Source organism: Gekko japonicus, unplaced genomic scaffold (assembly GCF_001447785.1).
Source record: "Gekko japonicus isolate JY-2015 unplaced genomic scaffold, Gekko_japonicus_V1.1 scaffold1876, whole genome shotgun sequence".
Taxonomy (NCBI): domain Eukaryota; kingdom Metazoa; phylum Chordata; class Lepidosauria; order Squamata; family Gekkonidae; genus Gekko; species Gekko japonicus.
This window is the reverse complement of record NW_015169836.1, coordinates 302,651-329,351: the sequence shown is the minus strand read 5'-3', so window position 1 is coordinate 329,351 and position 26,701 is coordinate 302,651. Positions and strand designations below refer to the sequence as shown.

Genomic DNA, 26,701 nt, shown 5'->3' with positions numbered 1-26,701 from the left:
ACCTTTCTTCTTCCAGGTGTTTGAGAAACTGTCTTGAATTTGGATGACCAAGTTGTTCCTGGTTCCTCAAGCTTGTATACTTCCTCTTTTCAAATTTACAAGCCAGAATTGTTCCAAGCCACATTTTTTTAAAAATATTTTATTGTTTTCACTTTATACAATAACAATGTATTACAAATGATAAAAAATATACTTTAAATTAACATTGATATCTTGTAACAAACTATAATAGCTATAGATACAATTCCTTAACACTAAAACATCTAAACTTTTAACCAGTAAAAAAACCCCAAAAAACAAAAAAAACAAATAAAAATGGAACTCTGTTCAGATTCAGAACTATACTTTTGAAAAAGTTGTATTATAATAGAATATTTTTAGGATAAACTAATATCATTGCGTCCTCAAACTATGTAGGAACCATTTGTTATAGACTTAGCCAAGCCACATTTTTGACCTACTTGTAAGCAAAAAATAAACTGCGTTTTGTCGTGTAATCTGATTCAGCAAATGCAAATTACTGTGAGCTGCAGGTCCTGATAGGAAAATGCACGGGAGCTGACAGACTACTGAGGCTTGTTTTTTTGGATCAACCCATCTTTTTGAACGCATCCTGGATAGTACAAGTCCTAGTCAGAGTCTTAAAACACAAAGGGAGGTCTTCATTCAGTCGATGCAAGTTGCTATAAGAAATGTTTTCTTGTCAGGCACTAATTCTAAGGTAATCTCTCGGCTGTTTGGCTTGGAGGTGCAAATGTTATCTGATGCTGCTGAAGGCATCTCTGAGGAAAGTCCTCTTGCGTGCTCAGCAGTGCTTTGAATGACTGGCTGGTACCATCTTCTCATGCGTATCTCATATTTCAGGTTGTACTTAATGGAAATTGGATCTTTACCTTTAAAACTGTGGTTTTGCAGCCAGCCTGTTTTAAAAATGCTTGCATTTTAAACCTTGCTCTAGGGATTGTTCAGGGGAGCAGTCCCTAGGTTGAAAGTTGGCTCTCCGTTTGCCAACCTGGAAGCATATGATGGAGGCAGAAGACCTATTGCTGTGGCAAAAAACCAAAACCCTAGCAGGCCGCTTTGGAGGATGCGTAAGAGCTTCCAACTCTTGCTCTCTCCACAGAATTACTGAGTAGGGGGAATCCTTAAGTTAAAACCGTGACAGGTTTTGTGATAAAGGAATGGAATCAGCTGTATTGTGCACTTTTCATAATCCAAAATGTGGCACTTAATTTCGCAAAACCATTCTGTGTGTTGTCAGAAATTTTGGGCCCAGGTAGTTGTGACCCTTACAAACCTTGGCTGTGCAACACTGTCATTGTGCATTGAATCCATCTCCTTCTGCCACAAAGTAGTAATAAACTTAATGACTTGTATGTGCATAAGATTGGAGATAGTGTTGTGTCTTTTCAGCAACTAATTCTGCAATGGTAACAATTGCTAAACATTTGCTTGGATAAAAGATTAGAAACGGAAGATCTTAGAAACCTAGTAAAGGTGTCTTTACACTGAGATCTGTTGTTTGTTCTAAGTACTTCAAGTAAGCATGCACTGCTTTCATACTTTGATGTTGCTTATAAGTGTAATGGCTTTGACTTCACATCCCAGGGTCTTCTGACAGTCTTCATAGAAGAACTTCAATTGCTACTCAGTTTTTAAGACAGTCTTATCAAAATGGCTTAGTGTGTTTTGTGCTGACATCTCATTACCCCTCCCGCTTCCTTTTTTACAGGCTTTTAAGGAGATGCTGTATGCAGCTCAGGACCAGGCCCCTTCTATAGAAGGTATGTGGACTATACATTTCTGTTAGCTGTTGGACTTTGAAAACCCTGCCCAGATTCCCCTTCTCTTTGAGTAAGGTCATCTTTAATTGGTTTATTAAACAGAGGTGACTTTGTTATGTGTTCATTTCCTTCCATGCTCGTTAGTTTATCTTCATGTTGTACTTTCAAGGTTCAATTTAAGTTTTGTGTTTGCTTTTTACATTACTCTGTGGGGGTTTTCAGATTGTGTGGCAAAATTCTTGCCTTATTTGTGATACCGCATACTTGCAGAACAAGTATTTTACTAAATACAGAATGTCCAGAAATGAAATGATGGTACCTAAGTCCTTTTTACTTCTCCATTATGTTATGGATTTCTTAAAAAAAATCAGATGGTTGAGTATGAAGGAATTAGATCAGATAGGCTGTGGTCGCACACACTAAAGAATCCACTTTCAATCCACTTACAGTGCACTTTCCAACTGGATTTTATTGTGTGAACTGGCAAAATCCAGTTGGAAAGTGCATTGAAAGTGGATTATTTAGTGTGTGTGACCACAGCTTTAGTTAGCTCTTCCACATTGGATCTCTTCTTCCCCTCCATAATCCTAGGAGCTTGTATATACCAGCTGTTTTTGCTTGTTCGCATAAAGTTGCTCCTATGAACCACAAGACCAAAACTGCTTGGAGACACAGATCTTTCCTGCCTTCCCCACAGTAGCCCCTGGGGATCAGGAAAGTTGTATGGAAAAAATGACATGGCAGTGCTGCAATGAGGAAAGAGAAATGGGTGAAATTGCCCCCACCAATTTCACCTGCTTCCTCCTCCTCACTGCAGCACCCCCGCATGCCAGTTTGTCCTCAAGGTTCCCCTAATCCCCAAGGGCTCCCGTGAGCTGCTTTAGAAGAAAAGTTTCTTGCACTTATGGTTGGTATGATGTAGCCTGTTTAGTGCAATGGAAATCAATGAAGAGAATAAATAAATTGGTGTATATAACCAACAACGTATATTCCAAAGGGGAGAGGGGAAAGGGGCAGTTTGGTGAGAAGCAGGGGTCATTTCGTAGAAAAAGAGCTAGGGGGACTCATTAGCATAACTCATTAGCATATGTCACACCCCCTGACATCACCGGAAGTGTGTCCTCCCCACAGCCGGCGGCGACCTCCAGCGGGCACCAGCAGGGAGCTCCAGGCCCCGCCCTCCCGCACCTCACCCGGGGGGATGGCGTCCCCCCGTGTCCCCCCCCCAAATGACCCCTGGTGAGAAGAGAGACAAAGATGTAAGAAAAGAGGGGTAGATAATGTGGCCTCTAGTACTTGCTGAATGCTCTGGCAGCTTTTCTTAAAACTTCCCGTCTGTAGTGTTTTCTTGTTTGTAAACCAAGGAACCAAGTACAGCAAGAGCTGGGGAGATTTAGTAGTTCAGTTTCTCTAACATGAGGAGTTCAGCCTCCTAGAGCTCTCTTAAGCGGAGCTTAGTGAGCTAGGTCAGTATCTAATTCCACGCTGCTCTCACTGCAGTAAGCAAAGCTATGGTTATGCAAAATATTATTTTTAATTGGACTTGTACCACATGTAGAAAGTACAACTCCAACCTACTGGAATGAGCTTCCAGGCGAGATCAGGGCCCTGATGGGACCTTTCACAGTTCCGCAGGGCTGCGAAAACGGAGCTCTTCCGCCAGGCATTTAGGTAAGGAGCTGCATTTCATCATCTATGCCCTGTGCCACTTTTATTGCCAGCCTGAGCCCGCCGAGAGAGGAGGTACCGCTGAATGTATGTCTCTATGTGCACTTTATCACAGCTGTATCACCATCGTTATGTTAATGGTTTTAATATTTGATATTTATATTGTTGCTTTATCTATTGTTTCCTTATGTAAGCCGCCCTGAGCCTGCCTCGGCGGGGAGGGCGGGGTAAAAATCAAATAAATAAATAAATAGAAAGCCAGGCATGGGAGTTAGCTAGGTCCTCTGTCTCATAGGCATTGGTAGTAAAAAAGAAGAATGAGGTAATCGTAAGGTGGAAGCATACACCTCTTGGTGTGATGCCATTCTGACAGCCAGGTCTAGAATTTTACTGAGTGGTGTGATGGAGTGTGCCAGAAGTGTGACCTTGCATAGACTGCTGTACTAATACTGTACCAATCTTACCCTGTTTCTGATGGTAAGATAAATTGGGGTGGGCGTCTCTGCAGTGGGAGAGAGCAGCCAGACAAGCCTCTACCTTCCTTGACTCCATCTCAGCTGAAAGTCCCTTCCCCAAGGAACTTTGGTATTGAATTCTGACTTCAATTTTATAAGATTTTGATTCCCGTGAGCTGCTTTAGAAGAAAAGTGGGATAAAAATATAGCTAATCTTGGCACCAGCTAAAGCAAGAGTAGAATGGGTGGATCAGGATTGGACTTGAGGTTTCAGGGGATGGTGGGTAAGAGTTGACCCTGAGTCTGGTACTTTCCAGCTTCTCAGTAAGGACTGTAGTACAGGTCGAGCAGTTGCCAGATCCTTGAATGCCACAGACGTGGGAGGACTTGTGGAAAGGCCAGATGTTCAAAGTGACTTCTGCTAAAGGGAGGGCTGGGTGAATGACAGAACAAAATCTGGCAAAGGCAAAAATGAAGTGTTACACATAGGATAGGGCTGTAATCCTTCACTGATTGGTGTGACTAATCAACTAAAACTTTAATCACAGCTTAAAAAGGCATGTTGGTTAATTAGGAAAGTGACACTGGCCTTCTGGAACAGATGCTCTTTATGTTCTTAAAAAAGCAAAGGAATGTGAGTCTTAAAAAACACTCTGGCATTTTCACAAATCGCTTTAAAATCAGTGTTTGGTGTTTTCGCATCTGTCAATGGAATGAAAGGGTCATGGCTGCTAAAATATACATTTGGTTTCCCAATGATTCTGTTCTACTTTATGAATTGCAGCAACAGCATCCAGAAGTCACACATTTTAAGCCAAAACTCATTCTTGGTATCCTAAGCTGCAAGTGCCCTCCACCTCAGGAGTTTACCAGATAAGCTCCTAAAACATAGCTTTTTTTCCTTTTATTAAAAAGTAGAATTTTAAGAAACTCACAAATTCCGACCTTTGTTACGAATCTTGAAAAAGAAGAAAAATCACTTCTGTTGATGGGATGCAGTGTTTTAATGTAATTGATTTACCTGTCTGGCTTTTTAAGTAATCAACTTAAACTTATTGCTTGAGTTGCAAGAAAAAGTACAAAGAATAGAATAGATCTGAGTAACAACACTTTCTGAGTAAATACACTAATGTTTCTGAGGAAATCTTGTAGCTATCATAGTATTAAATAAACTGGATAGGGACAATTATTTGATATGTGAAGTACTAGTAAGTGTGATTTGCTGCTTTATTTCTCAGCTTTTTCACCTTGTTGGATAGTCTATATGAGAGTGAAGTAAGTCCTCCAAGACCTTTTCTTCTTTCAGAAATGGAATTCCAGTTATATGAATAAAGGTGAACATTGGATTGGCTCCTGTGACTTCTTTCTACCAAAAAATACCAGAAGACACTTTTCTCTGTCAGAAAAAGCCATTCTCCTTTGGAGGAAGTCTTTCCCTGTTGAAGAAAAGAGAGTCATAGGATCCACCCCCAACCAGGTCTTTTGTGGGAATACACTTGCCAGTGGTGCTTCAGAAATGTAAAAAGTGTGATATTGTTGCTTTATACACACAGTGGGTTTCTTGTCTAATTGGTTGTTTGTTATCATGTGGATTTAATAAGTTTGTATGACTTAGATTTGAACACTTACACCATGACAGCCTGCTGGCAACTAGAACTATATCATCTTGTGTTCTTGACAGCTCCAAAGTAAAAATTGTAACGTTTTTACTTTTTCCACTAAGTAATGTGAGGTTACTAATTCCATGATTATAAAACTGGAGGCGTTAGGGCAGTACTCTTAAATTAGGTTAGTGTGCCACTTTTGTTTTGATGAAGAAATAACTTTGTCAAAACGTGCTTTAATGGTAAATAGCACATAAAACTATTATATGTTGCTGAGCTTATGGGTAAAAATTTTATAAGCTGACTGTCTTGGCTTTGGAATAAGTGAAACCGTACAGAGATCTGTCTATGGAATGAAGTGGATAAGAACAGATCATCTTGCTGGTTGTCTTGGGTCTGTGCTGTAAAGCCTGGATATACTTGACATACTCTCACAATAATGTTCGCTCTATTATTGTGACTGGCTATTGAATTCTCTGTGACATCCTTAGTCCAAGCATTGTGAATTCTCTGTCCTTGTTCTTCCACGGTTCGTAATACTTGACTTCTTAAAGCTTATTGTTTTTTGAAAAAACACACAAAGGGTTCTCTTAGCATCTCTTTAAAGATCATTCCAATTTAAGTGATTCTGCAACTGCCTTTCTCTGAGTACTGTCTAGCATTTCTTGTAAAAATGCAATCTCCTGTCATCCTCCCACCCTCACTCTCCAAAGTATAGGTCCTTGCTCAGTGATGGGGCACATGTTTGTTTGTTTGTTTGTGCATAAGGTCTCAGATTCGGTTTCTGGTGTCTCCTATGAAAAGTATTGTGGTTATTGGCCTTTGAGGAACCTCTACCTGCGAACTGAAAGATGCTGAAGGACAGGCGCATATGAAACCAAGGAAATATTCCCATGTGTTGAATAGGAGCCAGCTTGTTTGAGTACATGCATTTCCATTGACTTTCAGGAGAGCTACAAGAAAGTGTGTTAGTAGAGCAAATTCTGATCAATATTTAATTGTTGTATAAGTTAGAAAGTTGAGTCTCTTTGTGCTGGTATAGATAGCATTTTTTAAAGTATTATTTCACGTCTTTGAGCTTCACTTTAGGCTCAAAGGAATATAAGCATGACTGTAGCCTGCAGAAATCCAAGTTGGGCTTGGGCTGAAGTACTGAGAATACCAGTTTGCCTTATCAGTAACTACAGGATCTTTGCTTAGAAAATGAGTTTTACTGTGTGAAGGCAAATACTTAAGTCAGTTAAGGTATAACCAGGCCAGTTGTTACTGGCTTCCCCCAGCAAAGATATGTGGATCCTTAAGAGTAAACATATCTTTGCCACCTGAAGTACCTTGTTCCATATATATACTGTCTAGAAAAGCTGGTATATGAAGTCAAAATCCAAAGGTACCATATCCTGTCCAGGTTTTGTGGTCGTGGAAAGCACTGTCAAATCACTGCTGACTTATGGTGACTCTGTGGGGTTTTCAAGGCCAGAGACATTCAGAGGTGGTTTGCCATTGCCTGCCTTCATGTTACAACCCTGGCATTCCTTGCTAGTTTCCTACTCAAATACTAGCCAGTGCCGATCCTGCTTAGCTTCTGATATCTGATGAGATCAGGCTAGCCTGGGCTATCCAGGTCAGGTTGTCCAACCTTAGTGTTTTCTTAAATTTTTCAAACTTAAGTTTTCCAAACACATGTGATGGATTTCAGAAAGTCAGTGGCCTCTCCAATATATGTAGAGTTGACAGATGGGCTGGGAAAGACCTTGTGATGCTGGGGAATCACTGAGCTAGTACTGGGCTAGACAGAACAATTACTTGGTATCAGACAAATCAGCAAGAACATACAAAGACTCACAGCTGACTGCATTAGCTAGCTTCTGCACTTGTACACATTGATCCCATATGGCCTGCAGTGATTGTTGCCGCAGGTGCTTTGCCTGCATTTCCTAAGGGATTTTCTGGTGTCCAAGGCTGTCTTAATGAAATTAGCATAAATCCACCCTCTACCTTTTCAAGCTTGGGGGGTTTGGTACTGTAATAAGACTGTTTTGTCCCTTGACTCCTCTGAGTATGCGTGAGTCCTGTATGAAAGCCAACATAACCATTTAATGAAAGTGAGTGAAATGACTTGGCTCTGAGAACTCATGTTTATAAGAGCAGCTCTTTTTGTTTTATATGACAGGAGGGTTGGAATGTGAGTTTGTGAGCTTCCATGGCAGCATAAGTTTTCCTTGGAGGTACAAATGGCTCTGGAAAAAAAGAGTGATGTCTCATTCTTTCAAAACAAATGATATTTTGCTGTTTTGTCCCTCAGCAAGTGGGGTTGCTGGATGCTGACTGATTAGTTCTACTTGGTTAGCAGATTTTATTGGTATCTCCCAAAGCTCCTTAGAATTCAGCTCTTCTCAGTGACAGTGAAGATTAAAGCATGCCTGTAAATTATTCATTCTGATTATCTGCTTGAATGGCCAGAGTTCAAGCTGGATATTTTCCCCAGAATCTTTGCTACTCAAAATGGGGTGGTATTGAATGTTTTAAAATGGTCTTAAAGGGGAAAAAAGGTGAACTGTCCTTTGGAGTTTGCTCTCAGATAACACTAAATTTTGTAATCATCGCTCAGTACATACAAACTTCAGTGGTGGTCATATTTGGCATTTTTCTGCTATTCTCTTCATTTAGTGTCTCTTTCCTTTGGCTTTAAAAACAACAACCAGGGTCTTTTTATTAAATGAAGATGGCTTTACCACCCTGTTCCCAGTTTACTTCCAAACATCATTGTAGAAATGTGCTCAAAGAGAAGGAAAAAGAAAGGCAAAGAAGTATATAAGATGGTGCCTGTGAAGGTGACCTCAATACCTGTGCTGGAGGGGATGCAGTTTTTGATTATGTGTTTGCATTTCCATTTTCAAAGGGTGTTGTGCTCATTTGCAATGCGCTTTTGACTCAAGGAGAATATATCCCACTGTTTTTTTCCAAATGAGCTTCACCATCACTGAAGCCTGATGGATTTCTTGAGAGCCGAGTTTTCAGTTTGATTTTTTTTTAAAAAAAATCTGCCATATTTGTGATTCTTTTCCTACCCCTACCCTTAAACTCACATTTTAAAAAATCTTGCATGTAAATCCATGTTTACTTTTTTGCATTTTGTTTTGTCTGTGGTTACGGTGTTGATGCGTGAGAAATAAGGCCATTGAGCAGCAGGTCTGTATGTTTTTTGACAGGTTTCTCTTGAGACTCATTGTGCAGAGTCATTTGTAGCATGGAACAGCTCCTTAAGGCAGCAGATCCCAGAGAAGGAACCTTATCTTCTTTCTCCAACCTACACATTTGCATGCTATTAAATTAGTAGGTTTTAACTTTGTTTGTTAGATGCAGCAGTGACTATGGCTGGCTCTGCCGCTGTGTGTCTTTTCTTTAGTTTTTCTTACTGATCTTACATTGGGTTTTTTTTAGCCAGTGTCACTTTTTGTTCTGTTTTTAGTTTCAATGAGAGTCCTTTCCTTCTTTAAAAATTGGGCCCTTCCTCTTATTTGGGTGGTTCCCAAGGTGGCCACCAATAGAACCATGCTAAAAGTGTGGAACTAGCACCTGGAAATCATCAATTAAACATAATACAAATGAAGAATAGATAATTTTTCTGAAGGGAAACACAGAACACAGTATCCAAGTACATGAGGGGACTGGTCTTCTTGAGGCTCCCTAGCTGCGTGCTCAGTTGGTCATTGGTCTGGGGCTGGGGGGGAGCAGCTGGCCTATACCAGTCTAGTGTAAGAGCTGGAGGTTGCCACTCATGGCCTCTTGCAGGGAGGTTCTGCTCATGAGGGCTGGAGAATAGGAAGGGTAATCTGCCTTGAGTGGCTTGAGTCCCAGTGAGAACCGCAACTATAAATAATGTAAATAAATGAGGGGGGGCATGTGTGCTCTGTGAGGTGGACTTTTAAAGGCAAGTGGGGGGCACTTTACCTTGGCAGAGGAAAGGATTAACTCCTTCTCCCTCAGGCAGCACCACAGTTTCAATCCGACACACATACTCACAAACCCCTGCTATTTTGAGAAGTTTAAAGACAATGGAAGATATGGGTGCAGGTCTCTAATGTTTTGTTATCTCTTGAAAGCAGGGGCAGCAGCATGATCCTTGAGTGTCCTTAACTCCTCATGCTGCATCCAAAGTTAGAAAATGAAATCGAGAGAGTCCTGGTGTATATTTGGAAGCATGGGCCTAAAGCCTAGCCTACACTTTGCAGCAGAAGGAAGTGGTAGAATGTGGAGGTGGCAAAATGTGCTGTAGCATTTAAGACAGCAGGTGGGGAATGTTAACTGCTTAACAGTCTCCCATGTAGGGAGAGGTTCTGTTCTAGCCCTTTGCATGCTGTACTGGGGCAAATAGTTTGCTGGGGTTATGAACGGAGGCTTAATCCCCGCCCCCCCACATACAAACACATCAGAAAAACACAAGTTTTAGGGTTAGCTCTGATTTAACCTGCACAGCCAGCTTATGCAGATTCATAACTTGCTTTTTTTTTAAAAAAATGTTGGCTTTAGAAATCAATAAAAGCATTAATTACATCTTTGAAAATGCCAAGCATAACTAATTCTGCATTGATAGTGACATTCAGTAATTGTTATGAAACAATGGAAAAATTAGAAACGGAAAATTTTCTGTGGGGAAAAATTAAACACCGTGTAGAACTTTCCACAAACAGTTTTCTGCCCCGCATCTCTCTGAATGGGTTATAGGTTCCTTTGTGGTAATTTTTAAAAATATAATTCTGACACACCCATGGTTTGGTCGGTGTCAAATGTACACTTTTGTTCTTTTCTTTTTCTTTGAATGGTGGGGAGGAAAGCAAAATGGTCATCTTGTTTGGCCAGTTGTAAATATTTATTGACTTTTGAAACCCAGGCTGTTTATAATGTGATGAAAAGCAAACAAACTGAATTCTACTATGAGGCTCTTTGACATTGATACCAGTTTCATTTTGCTAATCTGCTTAAAGGTTGCATTGTGTGGTGGCTATTGCAGGAAGGCTGCCAAGAAAAGCATTTGGATAGCTAGTTTGATGATTAAATATTTTTAAAATAAACAGGAACACATGGAGAATAAGTCATATATTTGGCTTTGTGGTATTAGGCCCATTTTATGTTTGATGAGTGGAATGGCAAAGTCAGATTAATTTAATTAGAAATACATCTAAATTTTTTATACCTTACAGTTGCGTTTGCACTCTTGAGTGGCGGTGTAGAAAATTTGCAAGTGCAGTCCACAATAATTAAATCTGAACAAATGATATTCCCTTTTTTATGGCACTTTTGCAGTCACATAAATGGTTTCTCTGGCCAGAAGCAATTTCTACATAGAAGCATGTTCTTCAGTTCTAGCCAAGGAATTAGTTTCAGGTGCCAAGGGAGAATCTTAATCTGTAAAAATCTAGTGAGGACTGCTAGTTTTTATTCATCAAAGGCAGATCTATCCAGCAATTAGTGATGAAAACTGAGTGATGCTGTTGAGAGGAGGTATGCTACTGGATTCTGGGGACAGTTATTAGGGGTACCTGTGGGCTGCCTGCGCCTGCACATGTGCTTCCCAGAGGGATCTGGCTGGCTACAGTTGGAAACAATTTATTGGGCTACATGGGCACTTTGTCTGATGTAGACAGTTAATAATTGTGATGAATCTTTGGACATGAGCACATTGATGCCAATAGCAAAGGAGCGTTTTGTCACTGGAAGAGAATAAATCTTCCATGACCTCGTGGAGTTGAGTTCAGTTCACATATTATTGTCATAGGATGTTGTTCTTGAATCTGAATACTGCCTGATGAGCAATTGAGTAGCAAAAGGGACTGTAACAAGGGAAGCAATCAGTAACTCTGATGAGCCATTGTTGTGTTCTGTGTAATTAGCTTTATATGTGTAGGCTCAGATCTTTGCAGGGATTTCTGCTCCGATATGTTGTTGGTTGGTTGGAAGGAACTGTTTTGGGTGTTTGAGTATTTCTCACCAGCACGATGCACTCTAGCCTGGTTTGCAGTAGTGAAGACTTAACTGCATTGAAATATATGCTGTCCATAATGCTGTACATGTGAGGAACATCAAGTGCTGAAGTCTATAAATAAGGAAAAGGACAGATTTCTTTTTAAATGATCTTACTGAAATTAGTCACTATTCCAGTTTATAGAAGTGTTCCAAAGTGAGGTGCAGAAAGGTCAACATGGGCCAAATGCTTATACCACATAGCTGGTGACAAGTGCTCCTTGTCCAACCATAAGAGCCCCTGTGAACACTTTGCCCGATCTGGCATTGGGCATTTTGCTTGAAACTAATCTAAGCTTTGCTCTTAAAGCTTCTCTGGGGGTCTGTGTTGGAACTTAGTGTTAAGCAGAGGAAGCTGGTGTTCATCTCCATGGTATGGAAAACTAACTGCACCTGCAGTCTAGCTCTTGCCTTAATAGTTGGGAACACTAAAGGGCTTCCTGGAATCCTTGCTTTAGAAAGCTGTGTGTGTGTCTCCTCTTGTAAGACTGATTGTAGCTCAGTAGTAGTAGAAGCATTAGATACTAGAAATGATCAAAACCCAGTCAACTTTACTTTTATTGGGATGCTAACTATCAGCTCCTCCTCAAACAATAAAGACCACCACTGTCTTTGTGAGTTCTGCTTTGGCATGTGCATATTCTTGCAATGCTTTTGAGGAACTGCAGTGCTGGGGGTGGGTAAGTGGCAGCGTGCTGCTTGAGCAAGCATGCCACGCTTCCATGGTAATTAGAACACTGGACTGCAGATCTGTTCTGTAAATCAAAGTGGCATTTTAAAAACTCAGTTTCAGAGGAAGGATTGACAGTTTTCCAGAACATGTCAAGGGTGACAGTCAAGTTTTGAGCATGCTGCTGCTAGTATGCACTGCCTGGTTTGAAGAATATCAGTTGTTCAAAGTATGCATCTCTTACAAACAGCAAGAATTTGAGGGTATATGCTCTCTTAACACACATTTGTATGAGAACTTTGCGAACTTTGTCGACAGCACTGCTGGGGGTTTTCTGAACTCTTCAGCAGTCTTCAAATGGTATAAAGGTTTCAGGATCAAAACTGAGTTCTCTTACAGACATTAAAGCCACAGCTTCAAGCTTACAGTTCTCTCGTTTTTGTATATGTTTGTGGTCCTGACGCTTAAAACAGGGCAGGTAGTGCCTGACCAGGGATGTGGTCCTGCCAGATACTCTCTGTGTGAAGAGAACTCGCTGTGTGATGTTGGCATTCAGTCTGTCTGCTAACAAATCCCAGTACTGAAGAGAAATAACAGAGTACTTGCTCTCTGGGTGTCTCCTTCAAAAATGTTGGTGTAAGAATACATCAGCCTTCAAAACTGTTGAGAAGTATCTCCACATTATACATTTTGCATTTTGAAAAGTGTGCAGTGTGAGAAAAGACTGCAAATTGGCCTTGCATTTACTTCCAAAAACTACTGTGAGCTCTGTGAAGAGCACCCTGGATTTGATATATGATCAGTCAGTTGAATTGTTTCTCCTCTAACCATCCCCTCCCCCAGGGGTATTAGGAACCAATGAAAAATGTAGAAGGGATGCATCTCCATCCCTATTACAAGCGGATAGTTCCTGTGCCACAGTATTTCAGATATTGAAGACAAAACACTGGTTTGTGAGATGGGATAAAAGTTGTTGCCCTGTTTTGAAATGCTAAGCAGTGCATGAATCACCAAATGTTTGTTTGAACAAAGAAGGCTTGATTAAAAAATAAGATTTCCTTCTTTATGAACAGGGCATGGCATACACTTTTAATAGGTAGGTGCACTTGCCTTCTCTCTTAAAAACACAGGTAGTAGTGAGATCCTGATCCACTTCCATGTCTCACACTTTAAAGGTTTGCAGTGTTTGCTGTGGACAGGAAGTGAGTTCTTTTTGTTTTCCTGTAAGTCAAAACACCACTTAGGATAGGAAGTTTTAAGAGTTGCTTAAACTGTAACAAACTGTATATTGGCACCTGTTGAAATTCGTTGAATCTGGATTCTGCTTACTTCTGCTGTAGCTCGCTTACACTGGCTGTGTCTGAACACCATGAGTGATGAAGCCACCAGTGTTCCAGTCCTTATGCCTCCCAACAGTGTGAAAGGTAAATGTGAGATCATTACAGAGAAGGGCATCTGGGTTTTTCAGCCTGTGCATAATTGGAGCCTGCCAAGAGTTTGGATTATGGCCGTCATCCAGCCGTGCTGGAAAAAAAAATAATGCTCAGCACCACTTTTGCTTGACTGGCTTTGATTTCAGTTTCATGCATCCATGATATTATGCATCTAGTAGTGTTGTTGGCTGTCCGTTACTAAATTTGATATATTTCTTAGTTGAAGTGGTGCTTGTTTTCCACTCATGAGTATAAACAAGGTTTGATGATGAGACCTAGTAATATTAAAAGTGACTATTTTTGGTTCTAGTGAATTTCATCATCACCCTCAGAATAGATTGTTTTAGTATCATGTTATACTGACTACTTTGTCCTAAAATATAGCTAAGTTGCTGAAGAGGATCCATTTCTGTTGAAATTTGACCCGTTTATAATTCTAGTAACAAATCTGTCATCTAATGTGGAAGTTATTCCCTTATAGGTGTAAACAGAGATGCTGATGGAGAACACTTAACAATGAAAGTTGGATTTTAACAACTTTTGTGAATGCTGAGAATGTTGGCTGTAGGAAGTCCTTTTAAAAAATCTGGTTTAAAATGAAGTTCAGCCCTTTGCAGATTATCTTAAAACTTATACATCGTGTAAAATCGAATCTATAACCCTTTATCCTACCCACATTTCACTGTTTGGTGGAATATAGCTGCTGCTACACCATAAAATGTCTTTGTCTGCTAGCTAGCTCACCTATCTGCTTGTACATGAAAGCTTATACCTTGAATAAACGTTTGTTGGTCTTAAAGATGCTACTGGATTCCAACATAGTAAGTTAAATGTGGCTGTTTTGCATGAAGGAAGAACCATGGTATAATAGGCCTTTTGTGATTGCACACTAGAAATGCACTAAATCCCAGTTACCCTGATATGCGTGTAACGGGTTATAATTTGTTACCCATAAGGCACTAAAACCAACTAAACTGGTAAATTCTATTCCAAGCCCAGTGACTTTTATCCCCATTTTCAAGGCTGATCTGACTGTATAGTGGCAAGATCTGTTGGAGAGCCAGAATACAGTCAAATGGTCATAGTCAAATGGAGCCACAAACATCAAAAAACAACAACTGTGAGCTGAAAAGCCCGCAAGTAAAAAAGTACAAAAAGAGACTTTAATACAGTGAAAAGAAGCATAAGATAAGCCACATCAATAACATATGGGAGTAAAACAACCTCAATAATAAAAGGAAACAGTCAAGTCCCGAGAAGATTTCTTCAACACTTTTCCTAGGTAATTGAGTGTTTCAAACTCCTGGTCCTTCTTCAGGAACATGGAATTGTAAAGTACAAGTGTAGCATGCAGCAATGCTTAATAACAATGTAGCTTTAGAAACATGCTTACAAACTGTTACACAAGGTCTCATGTATCTTACCAATATAGGCAGTCTCCTACCAGTTTCCTAACAGATGATGTCATTCAATTTCTCTGCAAAAGAGAGTAACTCCTTAGTATATATAAATACTTAGAATAATAAGGACCCCAAGGTTGCCAATACTCACTATGGGCTAGGTCTCCTTTAGTATGCACCAGTAAGGTTGCTTCTGTGAAACAGGACCAAATGCCTCAAAGTCCAGCCTGCTAGGGACAATTTTATAAAGCCATATTAATTGCAGCTGGTAGTATCTTCATTAACTTTTAAAGGTATAAGTAGGTGGAGTATTCCAACTCTAATTTGGGCGTGGTCTCCTATAACTTAATATGCACCCCATAGGGTTGTTTCCAAGTAAGCAGGACCAATTGTCTTACTCCAATTATATCCAAGTACTAGATAGATCCAAGTACTAGATAGATCCAACCGATTCTCTACTTCTCCTCTTCTTTGCCGATTGCTGTAATGAAACCACCCTTATGGGTAACTAGATTTTGTGCCTTGGCTTGCCTATTCAGACAGAAGAATAGGGACTTGTTTTAACAAATTTTATGATTTGCAACTAAAGTGTATATGTTTTGTTAATGATCTTGACTTCTGATCTCGGATCATAATCAACTATATGACTGAGAAGACTTCAACGGAACCTTGGCTGCCATTTTGGGTTGCCAAGATAACAGCAGACAACAAAGAGGCCTCTCTCAAGCCTCAGGCAAGATATCAGCCAGTGCTGCAAGGGGGAGAAAGCAGGGTTCAGGAAGGCTGAGGAGAGGGGAGCAGAAAGAGAAGGCAGGAGGCGGCAGTGGGGGAAGAGAGGGAAGGAGTAGAACAGAACAGGGGCAAGGGGGACAGAGACCAATCAAGTGGAGATGGAGTGAAAGTGAACTTGAAGGCATGGAGAAGGCATAGTGACTACTGGACTAGAAGGAAAGAGGTAGGATCAAGGGTGGTGGGGAAACTGGAAACAGCAAGTGAGCCTGTAGGGTCAGTGCAGGGAGGAGTGCTGGTACAGGGGAAAGAATGGGGCTTCCCTTCCTCTGCTTACCTTCAGAGGACCCCTAACTTGCTTGTTAAAATATCTGTTAAATATTTATATCTTACCTTTCTACTATTCATGGTGGCCCAAGACAACTTGTAAAACAGGTCTAACCAAGCATTATCCAAAACAATTAAAAACATCGTAAAAACTCAACATACAACCAACCTGCTCATTATACGGTTCCACAAAACATGACCAGTTGCAGAAAAAAAGGCATACAGTCTCCATTAAATAATCTTTTAGAGAGAGAAGTTACAGTGCCTCCAAAATCAGGCCAGTGTAGGGACCCTTATTAACTTGGGAGGCTGTTCCACAGGTGCTACCATTGAAAGAGACTGCATTCGTGCTGAAACAGAATTGATAGATTTAGTCAAGGGTGACCTGGGTAGTCCAGGCTTGTAAGATCTCAGAAGCTAAGCAGAGTCATCCCTGGTTAGTACTTGGATGGGAGACGACCAAGAAAGGTGTATGGTTGCTATGCAGAGGCAGACCTAGTGACAAATCACCTCTGTACATTTCTTGCCTTGAAAATCCTGTGGGGTTGCCATATAGTCAGCTGTGATTTGACGGCAGTTTGCACACACAGAATAGAACTTCGAGAGGATACGCTGGGTTGTGGATCAAAAAGTAAGTATTTAGTGTTCAATTACTTAGGCTAATGGCTTAAAACGAGTTTTTTTCCGGTCTGAATTTTCTGATTCTTTTGTCTGATGGTTCTGAGGAATCATCTTGCTGAGGGCACAGCCAATTAGATGTTACTACAGAAAGACTACTGCGTGACTTCTTTGAGTTTCCTTAATCTTAAAGTTTTGCTGTCAACATTAATGAGTGATTGACTGGCCTTTAAAGTAAATGGTCAAACAGGAGAGAGTTGGTGGTCTGAGAGAATAACTAAAGTTAAATTGGAAAAGACAGGTTGGCTCCAGACAAATGGAAGTTCAAAAAGCTAGCCATTGTATCACAACAAAACAGTATTAAGAACTCAGAGCATGAAAAATTTTCTCTTCTGAAAAATAATTTTTAAGGTCTAGTCTCACGTTTTTGGTGCCAATAGAAGGGATTAAATCCCGCCCCCCTCCCCTTTTTACAATTGCCTGGGAAATGAAGCCAATTCTGAAGAATGGTATTTTATTTTTTACTTATTTTATACTCCAGATAAAACTTTTTATAGTTGTACCATTTCATCACATCCCTGATACATGGCCGTTATTGGTTTCATTCTCTTGCTGTACCTCTTTCCTTATAGTACTTTGTTCATGAACAGAGAAGAATTCTACATTAAGTAAGTAGAATTGTGCACATCATTGGCTGGGGTGACACAAGCAGATGTGAGATTTAATCTTCCAGGCTGTTGGGAGTTGATGAGTAAGCTTTTGAAATGATAGGCCCTACTAGTGGTAAGCAGCTTGATCACAAAAGCAGGAGGCCTTGACCCTAGAGAAGAACTCTGCCATTGAGGATCCAAGCCTGGAGGCTGCAGTCAGCTGACCAAGACTGGCCCAGCCTCCACTGGCTGGACCTTATCCTGCTCTCTGAATTTCAGGCATGCTGCTTGCTGAAAACACCCCTCTACTCTTCACTGGAAAGGACCTGTATGCAATTATATTAGCTGCGACAATAGCCACTGACCAATTTTCATTGTATTTAGCATCTTCCAGGAATTGTGTTTTCAGAGGTATTTGCTTTTTAAAATTGTAACTGATCTTCTCTGATAAAGCTAATCTGTTCTTAACATCTTAATGCCCGTTTGTTTTGAGAGTTGTAAATGAAACTGAGTTTTGTTTCTTCCATTTTGTTGCTGCATGGGGTTGCCATCCCTGGGTTGGGAAATACCTGGAGATTTTGGGAGTGGAGCTGGGAGAGAGCGGGGTTTGGGGAGGGGAGGGGCCTCAGCAGGGTATCATGCCCTAGAGTCCACCCTCCAAAGCAGCCATTTTCTCCAGGGGAGCTGATCTCTGTCGTCTAGACATCCGTTGTAACCACTGGAGATCTCCAGGCCCCACCTGGAGGTTATATAAATACTGGTGTCAAGTGTTATCAAAAATAGTTTTCACCCAAACAAAACATCATAGTGCAGGTTTACATTCTGTTCCAATATTCAGGCAGGACCTTGTCAGTATCACAATCACTAATCCAGGGATCTCTGGTAATTTACCGGTTTCGAATAAAATCTTTTTTAAGGACTGTGATGTATGTAAAGGACATTGTCAGGTCCTGGAGTAACCACTCTGTACACAATAGTCCTTGATCAGGTTTATTGGTAAGATATGGCTTCTGGTCAGGTGAACACCTTTGCCAGAACTAACGATCCATAGCCCAGCGGGCATACATCACAATCTTTCAGGCTACTACAGGTCATGAGAGAATATACAACCCAACTACCGTGTTTCCCCGAAAAGAAGACACTGTCTTATATTTATTTTTTCTCAAGAAGACACACTAGGGCTTATACCACAAATGCATAGAAATCCTGCTAGGGCTTATTTTTTTGGGTAGGTCTTATTTTCGGGGAAACAGGGTAGCTGCATCCCAAGACTCCTGTCTCTCAAGGCCACAGCTGGACCTGTGAACCGTGTGGGGGTAGCTTCGGGCGCCTCTACTCAACACCATACATTCATTCTCACACTCACCCCCCCCCCAGGAATGTCAGGGAGGACCAATAAGGCAATAAGCAGAGCCAGCAGATGTGCAAAGCAGCCAGGGGTTACAAAAGCAAAAGTGGGCATTAGCAACGCAGGGCAGCAATATACAGTTATTGATCGTGGTACAAAGACAAGCAATCCCCAGGTCAAGGGTCCGAACCTGACAGACATAAGGCACAATAATTTAACTTGAGAGATATGCTATCCTAGATAGGTTATTATGTCTGCTGCAAGGGTTCCGATGGGACCCTAGAAAATATGCTGCTATCTTAAGAGTTTTTGTGCTCACAAAAAGAAATTATTGTGCCTTATGTCCTTTAGATACATCACGGTCCTTAAAAAAGATTTTATTTGAAATGGGTAAATTACTAGAGTCTCATGGGACTAGTGACTGTGATACTGACAAGGGGCTGTCTGAATATCTGAACAGAACGTAAACCTGCACTATGATGTTTTGCTTGGGTGAAAACTATTTTTGATAATTTGACACCAGTATTTATATAACGGTATAGGGGGGGAAAATAAGCACAAAATTGATTTACCTTGAACATACATCTGTTATACACAGTGCTATATACTTTTGCATATCTTCCCAGGGCTCTTTTTGTAGAAAAAAGCCCAGCATGAACTAATTAGCATAATAGGCCACACCCAACAGCAGAAACTCATTAGCATAATAGGCCACACCCCTGACAGCACAGCTCATTAGCACATTAGGCCGCACCCCCATGTTATCAGAAGTGTGGTCATCCAGCCACACCCACCTTTTCCTTCTTATTCTGTTTAGCTTGTTTGTTGTCAAAACCCAGGGCCTTTTTTGTAGCAGGAACTCCTTTGTATGTTAGGCCACACACCCCTAATGTAGCCAATCCTAATGAGTTTCTGCTGTTGGGTGTGGCCTACTATGGTAATGGGTTCCTGCTGGGTGTGGCCAACTTGGGAGCCAGCCAGAACTCCGTTCCTGTGCGTCCCTGCCCAAAAATAGCCCTGTTCCTGACACTGCGACCCTCAGTTTTTGTATTTCTCACCTGGAGGTTGGCAACCCTGTGCTGCAGGCCCACTCAGTTTCACTTCCTTCGTACAGGGAAGCATTGACATGAGGCAACCCTAAGGTTGCTACTTAGCCATTTCTTTCTGTAAGTGAGATGCCTGTATTAGATGAGCACAGTTGCATGTGCGAGTGTTTGTTTTAGTTCTTGAAGGTCTGGCAGTCGGCATATTTATTGCTGTGATGAATGCAAACAAGAAATGCAAAACATTTGGCAAGTCTTTCAAGACATGCAAAAATAGCAGTACAATTTACTCAGTTGCTGTTCTCCGCTTTGGGTATGGGATATGCAGCTGGGATGGTGCATGGAAGTATCTTTTGATGTTTGTGGCACGAGTTCAGGCAGCCTGTTTAGTTTTCAGCACAATTCAACTCTTATAGCTTCATAGCCTGCTAAGTGAGACATAGGAACCATGGAGTTTGGTTTATTTATTTAATTAAAAATCTGTTTAGGCTGCCTTTCCCCAGATATAGTCTGAAGACAGTTTACAAATATTGCATGCGGCTTAAGCAAGTGATGAGATCGGAAACACACCACCTCAGAAACAGTAGTAATAAATGGCAGCTTAAAATAATAAAAAAGAGTAGTGCAGACTTGGCAGCAAGCCTTCTGTGATAAAATTGCCTTACAGCCTGTGACGACCTCTTATTTGGGGAGGTCTAGTTTTACTTTTAAAATGTTCTTTATGTTTGCTCTAAGGGTAAACTGGCTGCCACCAGGAATTTTAATGCTTTCCACACCTTTATACTAATATATTTTTTCTTCTGGTTTAAATGCGGCCACATGTGGAATGGAGCAGCAAGTGAGCAAAGGTTCTAAGGCAGCATGCCAATTTTTAGCCTGTTGTTCTTGTTTTTAAACTTTGTACCATCGCCAGTTTGCTTATAGTTGAGGCTGTGTTTAATATTCAAAGTCTGTGATGTTGAAACATCATTTGCGGATCCAGTAAATGACTTGATTTTTTATTTGTGAGCTTTAACGGTATGTATTAAGCAAGCTTCTGTAAATAAAATTCTGCTCCTTTAAAAAATGATTTTTAAAAAGCTTGGGTTTGGATACTGTGCGCTGCCGTTAGAGGTGGCTTGTTTCCCACAAGCAGGGAATCCGGACTGGGATTTTATTGACATTTTAGAATCACAGTGTAGAGTGGGTGTAGCATCATTTGACTTAGATGCCTCCCTGTGGAGGTCATGAAAAAGTGTAGCTTGATCAACACGATCCCTGTTTTGCTGTGAGACTTGGCAGGGAACCTTGACTCTTAGCATAACCTATCTCATGGCATTGTTGTGAAGATAAAATAGGGGGAGAGAACCATGTAGGACAGGAGAAAATGTATTAAGTAAACAAACTGGGAATTTTCAGCCAGTTTGTGAGGAGGAGGCAATAGCAAAAGGACCACACCGACATGTCAGCGAGCCGTGTTTGTGCCCAGCTGCTGTTTTGTTGCAGCTTGTGACATATGAATGCAGTCATTCTTTCAAAAATAAAAAAATAAAACTTGTTGTGTGAGTGAGTGTTAAAAGTATGTGAAAGGCCAGACTCAGGCTGCCCACTTTTGTCACGTAGGTCGAGACAATTCCTGGCTCAGGAAAGAGAACAGACATCATGTGCATAGAATGATCCCATCTTCCTGAGTTGAGCACCATTTTTGGCAGAAAATCTGATTGAAAACATCTGTAGTAAAATGAGATTCAAGTCAAAATAAAATTGAGTGCTGTCATTGCAAACTACTCATGGTGACCACAGGACCATGGAGTTTCAAGGCAAGAGATAAGCAGAGGTGGTTTGCCATTGCCTTCCTCTGCACAGCAATCCCAATCTTCTATCCACTAACCATGATGGACCCTGCTTAGAAGAGATTGGATTTATACCCCGCCCTTCACTCGGAGTCTCAGAGCGGCTTACTCCTTTCCCTGTGCCTCCCCACAACAGACACCCTGTGAGGTAGGTGGGGCTGAGAGAGCTCTTTCAAGAACTGTCCTTGAGAGATCAGCTCTGAGGGAACTATGGCTTGCCCAAGGTCATCCAGCCAGGGGCAAGTGGAGGAGTGGGGGAATCAAAGCCGGTTCTCCCAGATTAGAGTCCGCGCTCCTAACCACTGCACCAAACTGGCTGAATGGGTGAGGGTTAGGTTAGTGCATGTTTCTCAAAGAGTGGTAGATGTCTTAATTCAATGACATTTTTGGCCAGCATTAACACACAGCACCTTGGGAGTCAGACTAGACATTACGGCATCCACAGGTCTGGCCCGTGGACACTGATTTCATTTGAGAGCTGAAATCAGCCATTTTAAAATGCCACAAGGTCCCTCCAGTGCAGCAGGCTCTAGGTGACCTTGTCCTTTCCTGCGTGCCTTTTTGGGTGCTGAGTTTCGGCACTTGAAAACATGTGGGGGCAGGGGGACAAGATCACTGGGCCCTTTTGCTCTGGGGGGCCAGATCAGGATAGGGCTCTCGTAACATTTTTAAATGGCCAAGTCCAGCTCTAAAATGGTGTCAGCTTCCATCGGTTGGTCCCCTGGATGTCGTAAGCTCTAATTTGGCCCTTGATTTCCTGCATACTTGCTGCCTTTTAAAGCCTCCTAGAATAATTGAATTGATTGCTAGAATTGCTTTGCCTCGTTAATCCCCCAAGTAGCCAATATGTCTTGTGCGGTAGGAGCCACTAGGGTGACACCACCACCTGCTTAAAAATAAGCTTCTGTTGTTCAAACAGATTAATTTGATTGTTTTTTTCCCCAGGCATAGGGTTGCAAGCACTGAGGGGGAGACATATCTGTAGGACTGAAACAATTAACTGTCTGTCAAGCAGTCCTCCCTCTTCCCCCCAAATACAGTGCCTGTAGTAACATATTATGAAGTCTGGGTGTTAGAATATTTTTTATTGTTGCATTTCATTCAGCTTTGTGAACTATACGGTGATAGTTGGAGGCCATAGTAGTTATTGATGACAGACTATTTCAGTTGGTGGACCAAATTCGAGTCCAGTAGCACCTTTAAAGACTAACAAATTTTTCCAGGGTCTTTAAGGCGCTGCTTGGACTCTAATTTGGTTCCATTACTACAGACTAACAAGGCTACTCACCTGAAGGCTGATGGCTACTTAGAGACTTTTATCATATAGTCTGACTGTCTGTGGGTGGATGTTGGGTGATAATAAGATTCCAGCCCTCAGACTGGGGAATAGTTTGGGGATTTGTGGTTAGTCGTCCCTGCTGTAGCATTGCTTAGGAAGAAAAAAGGAGTATGTAGTTGGCCAATTCAACAAGGCACCAGTTGTATTCTCCCACTGGAATAAGTGAATATGGCAAGTTCTGGTTTGTTTATGGGCCCCTGACAGATGTAATCTTAACTTCCTGCTAAGCATGGCTAGCAAATTGGGAGCCAGTTTCAGGAGCATATGCCTGTCCTCCCTGAAACAAATTTCCCTGTTAATTGTGGTTAAGCGGGTCATTGGTGTCCATGTTAAGGCTAGTCTGGGTTGTTTTGAACCAAGACCTGAAACTGTTAATAGTTTTATAGGCTTATACATGGCTACAGGTTTAATAATTTTGGACAAAACCATTTCGAGCTGCAAAGTATGATAGAGCGTGAACTGCTAAATTAAGTCTGGGGTCATTTTCTCTCTCTCTCTCCTTTTTTCTAACCTTTGCTGTAGGAAATTGTGTATAAATTCTTCAGGCGGCAGCAGCAGCTTCCACAGAAGTTAAATAATGTGTTCATCCTCTGACATGTCAGCTGTTATCTGCCTCGGCAGCCTTCAGTCAGCAGAACCCAAGGGGGGGGGGATCCTTCCCTTTCTACTTTTGAAGATCTTCAAATGTTGCATTGATAAAGATATTTACTTGCAACTTTTTGCTTATCTCTTCGTTTCAGGCTCTGAGAATGTGTCTGCTGATGTAAAGAAGGGGGTATGGAGAAGTAAACTTTTCTTAAAGTTGATACTTTTAAAATACACATATGGTCACTGGAGGGAATATATTTACTTAGGATCAAAACTGTTAATATTCTACTCTGCTACAACTGGAAATTAATTTCCTTGTAAATATAAATCGTGTCCTTTACTGCTGGGTGAAGAATAGTAAAAAGCCCAGTAGACTAACAAACTTTATTGTAGCATAAGCTTTCAAGAAACACAGCTCTCTTCATCAGATGCATGACTTCTCTGACGAAGAGAGCTGTGTTTCTTGAAAGCTTTATGCTACAGTAAAGTTTGTCCATCGTAAAGATACTACTTGGCTTTTTACTGTTTTGCAGCAACAGACTAACACGGCCGACTCCTCTGGATCTGTGCTGGGTGAAGAGTAACTGATACAGCTGTTTGTGAAAAATGGTTTAAATGAATGACAGTCGTGACTAAACAACATCTTCAAATGATGTCTGATTTTAAAATTGTGTAGTCTTTTAGTGCATACAATTGAATTGCTGTGCATACAAAATACATTGGTTAGAACTGGATTCACCTCAGTGGCTTAGCTCTGTAAACCAGAAGCAATCCGTTTATTTTTTTTAAGCCCTTCCTCCCTTGTTCTTGAATCTGTAAGCTTGCAAAATATAAATTCTGAGTGGGATTCCTGTTAGGTAAACAAATACAGCATTAGCACGAATGTTTACATGTTTAAGTTAAGCTAACTCGGCACAGTGCTTAACTTACAGTTCAAAACATTAGGGTTACAGAATAGGTTGGATCCCATGGAGGATTTATGCAAACCAGGAAGGAGGGATTTTTGCTGATTCCTCATTCCTGTCTGCTGCAGACCTCCCCCCTCCAATTCATGTTGTATCTGGTGTTCACCTGTCCCCTGAGAGCAGCATTTTGGGCGGCATTTTGGGCAGCAGCTGGAGGAAAGAAATGAAGAAGCTCTGCTGATGGAAATCACTTCATTCAAGGGGAAATGTTATGTGATATTCAAGAAATACTTAGTCTTGTACATCTGGCATGAACATTTGAGTTTAAAATGTCAAATATTAGGTTGGATATCTCTAGTTGTATAACTGAATTTCCCTGCCTCCCCCTCCAGCACACTGTGTCCCTCTGAAACCCCCAGACACAGCACTAGATATGATATGGAGTATGAAAATCACGTATTTCCTCTTCCAGTGTCAGTACCCTTCAGCTGGTGGGAAATGACGTTTCGATTCAACCAGTGTTGACATTTTAAGCTCAAAATTTCACCATTCTGCCACTGGAAACATAGAACAGTTCTCTTAAAGTAGGTTCCTGGCTGTTGCAATATGCATAACTTACCTTTCTTACAGTGATCAGTTTGGGCATCTTCTTTATAAAAAACTAATTGATTCTGCTTACAAGAGCATTGATATCTTTATCTTGAGTCCATTGGAAATCTGTTGGTGCACTCTTAAGAGAAGTGCATCCCTGCTAATAAAGGATTTATACATTTCAAAGGTTTTCATGGGAGAAGAAGCAGGCTCAGCATAAAGACCCTGCACTCTCATTAAATTGAACTGTAATCTCCAAAGCAGTTAAGATCATAAAACATTATAGTAGTGTTAGAAATTTACTACAACTTAACAATATCCCAGTCTCAAAAAAAGTGGGAGTAAAAGGACTCGCACTGATTGGTCGTACTTGTACCGGGGGACACTTCCAAAGCTGAGGGGCCACCGCTGAAAATGCCATGATTTTTTAAAAAACAGTATTGTTTGTGATAGCAATGACATTTTCAGAAAGGGTTCAGTTTCCAAACATACAACACAGAATTGGTGGCTGCTGTGTTATATGTGGAGAGTACAGATAATGAAATGAAATACATTAGTGTTTGAAACAGGTTTGGTGGCAATTGCTAATCCCTTTTATAACCATGGATTTCATGTTATATGGGAGTTTTTGTAGCAAATGCATGTAGCAGATCTCTCTGTGGTGTGAATGGAATCTAATGACTGAATTCTCACAATTTAGGGTACATCAGTCTCCAGTTCTGACATACTTTATTACCTGTGTTGTTTCCCCCCCCCCAGCTGAACCCAAACAGATGATAACCATAAACCAAGCTTGTCATTCTTTTTATCTGTTAAAAACATCTTCACTATTTTGCATGCTAATTCAACAAGCCACCCTGTATATATACAAGTATAATCTGTAATTCTATTTCATTGTCTCACAAAGTGTGCGTGTACATGAAAGCTCACACCTTGAATAAAACTTTATTGGTCTTAAAGTTGCCACTGGAGCCAGTTTGGTGTAGTGGTTAAGTGCGTGGACTCTGATCTGGGAGAACCGGGTTTAGGCTATTGCCTAAAAATTAGTTGGGCTCAATTGAAAACATTTGGCTCAAGTGAAAACATGTCTTCATTGTTACTGCCTTGTAACATCTACTATGATAGTATTGAAGCAGTGTTCTGCTTGCATCTTGCCACCACCTGGCCACCTATGGCAGACTGATTATTCATATGTTGAGCAGGGTTTGTTGCTAAAATGGCAGCTAGTCTCTCTGCCATCTGTACCACTTGCCATGTGCGAGAACATGTTGGTGCATGTATGAGGACTGTTGTCAAATTGAAGACATGCAGTGTTGTGGCACGGACTTCTTGGGACGCAAAGGAGCCAGGAAATACCCAGTCCTAGGAATCCTGTACATGTCTTTACCATTCACTTGTGTGCATATATTGATTTCCACAATGCTATGCAAGAATGACCTATATTTTTCATAGGTTGTTTGGGAAGGGGTAGGGAATTCAGCTGAAGTGGAGACAGCAAATACATTTTAGCCTTGAGCTGAATAAGACTAAGTTGATGGTAAAGTTTTGCTCATGTGACAGGGTTACTACTTCCTCCATCTTTAGTTGTGTTATGTTGACCTTTGCAGCATTCGATTTGGAAAGTGCATTTTTACCATTTTTTCCTTTTCATCTTGGGCTAAAAAAAGACAGCGCACTCTTTCATTATCTCACCTGC

General features: G+C 41.0%; 1 protein-coding gene across 1 annotated transcript in view; it reads left to right on the top strand.

Annotated features, from left to right (window-relative positions):
* Positions 1-1,736: 1,736 nt before the first annotated feature.
* XPR1 (xenotropic and polytropic retrovirus receptor 1) overlaps positions 1,737-26,701 on the top strand; it is a 137,767-nt gene continuing 112,802 nt past the window's right edge. Inside the window, 1 exon segment of the mRNA XM_015417299.1 lies at positions 1,737-1,784. Within this exon segment, the coding sequence (XP_015272785.1) occupies positions 1,745-1,784 (40 nt within the window). The 5' untranslated portion in view covers positions 1,737-1,744.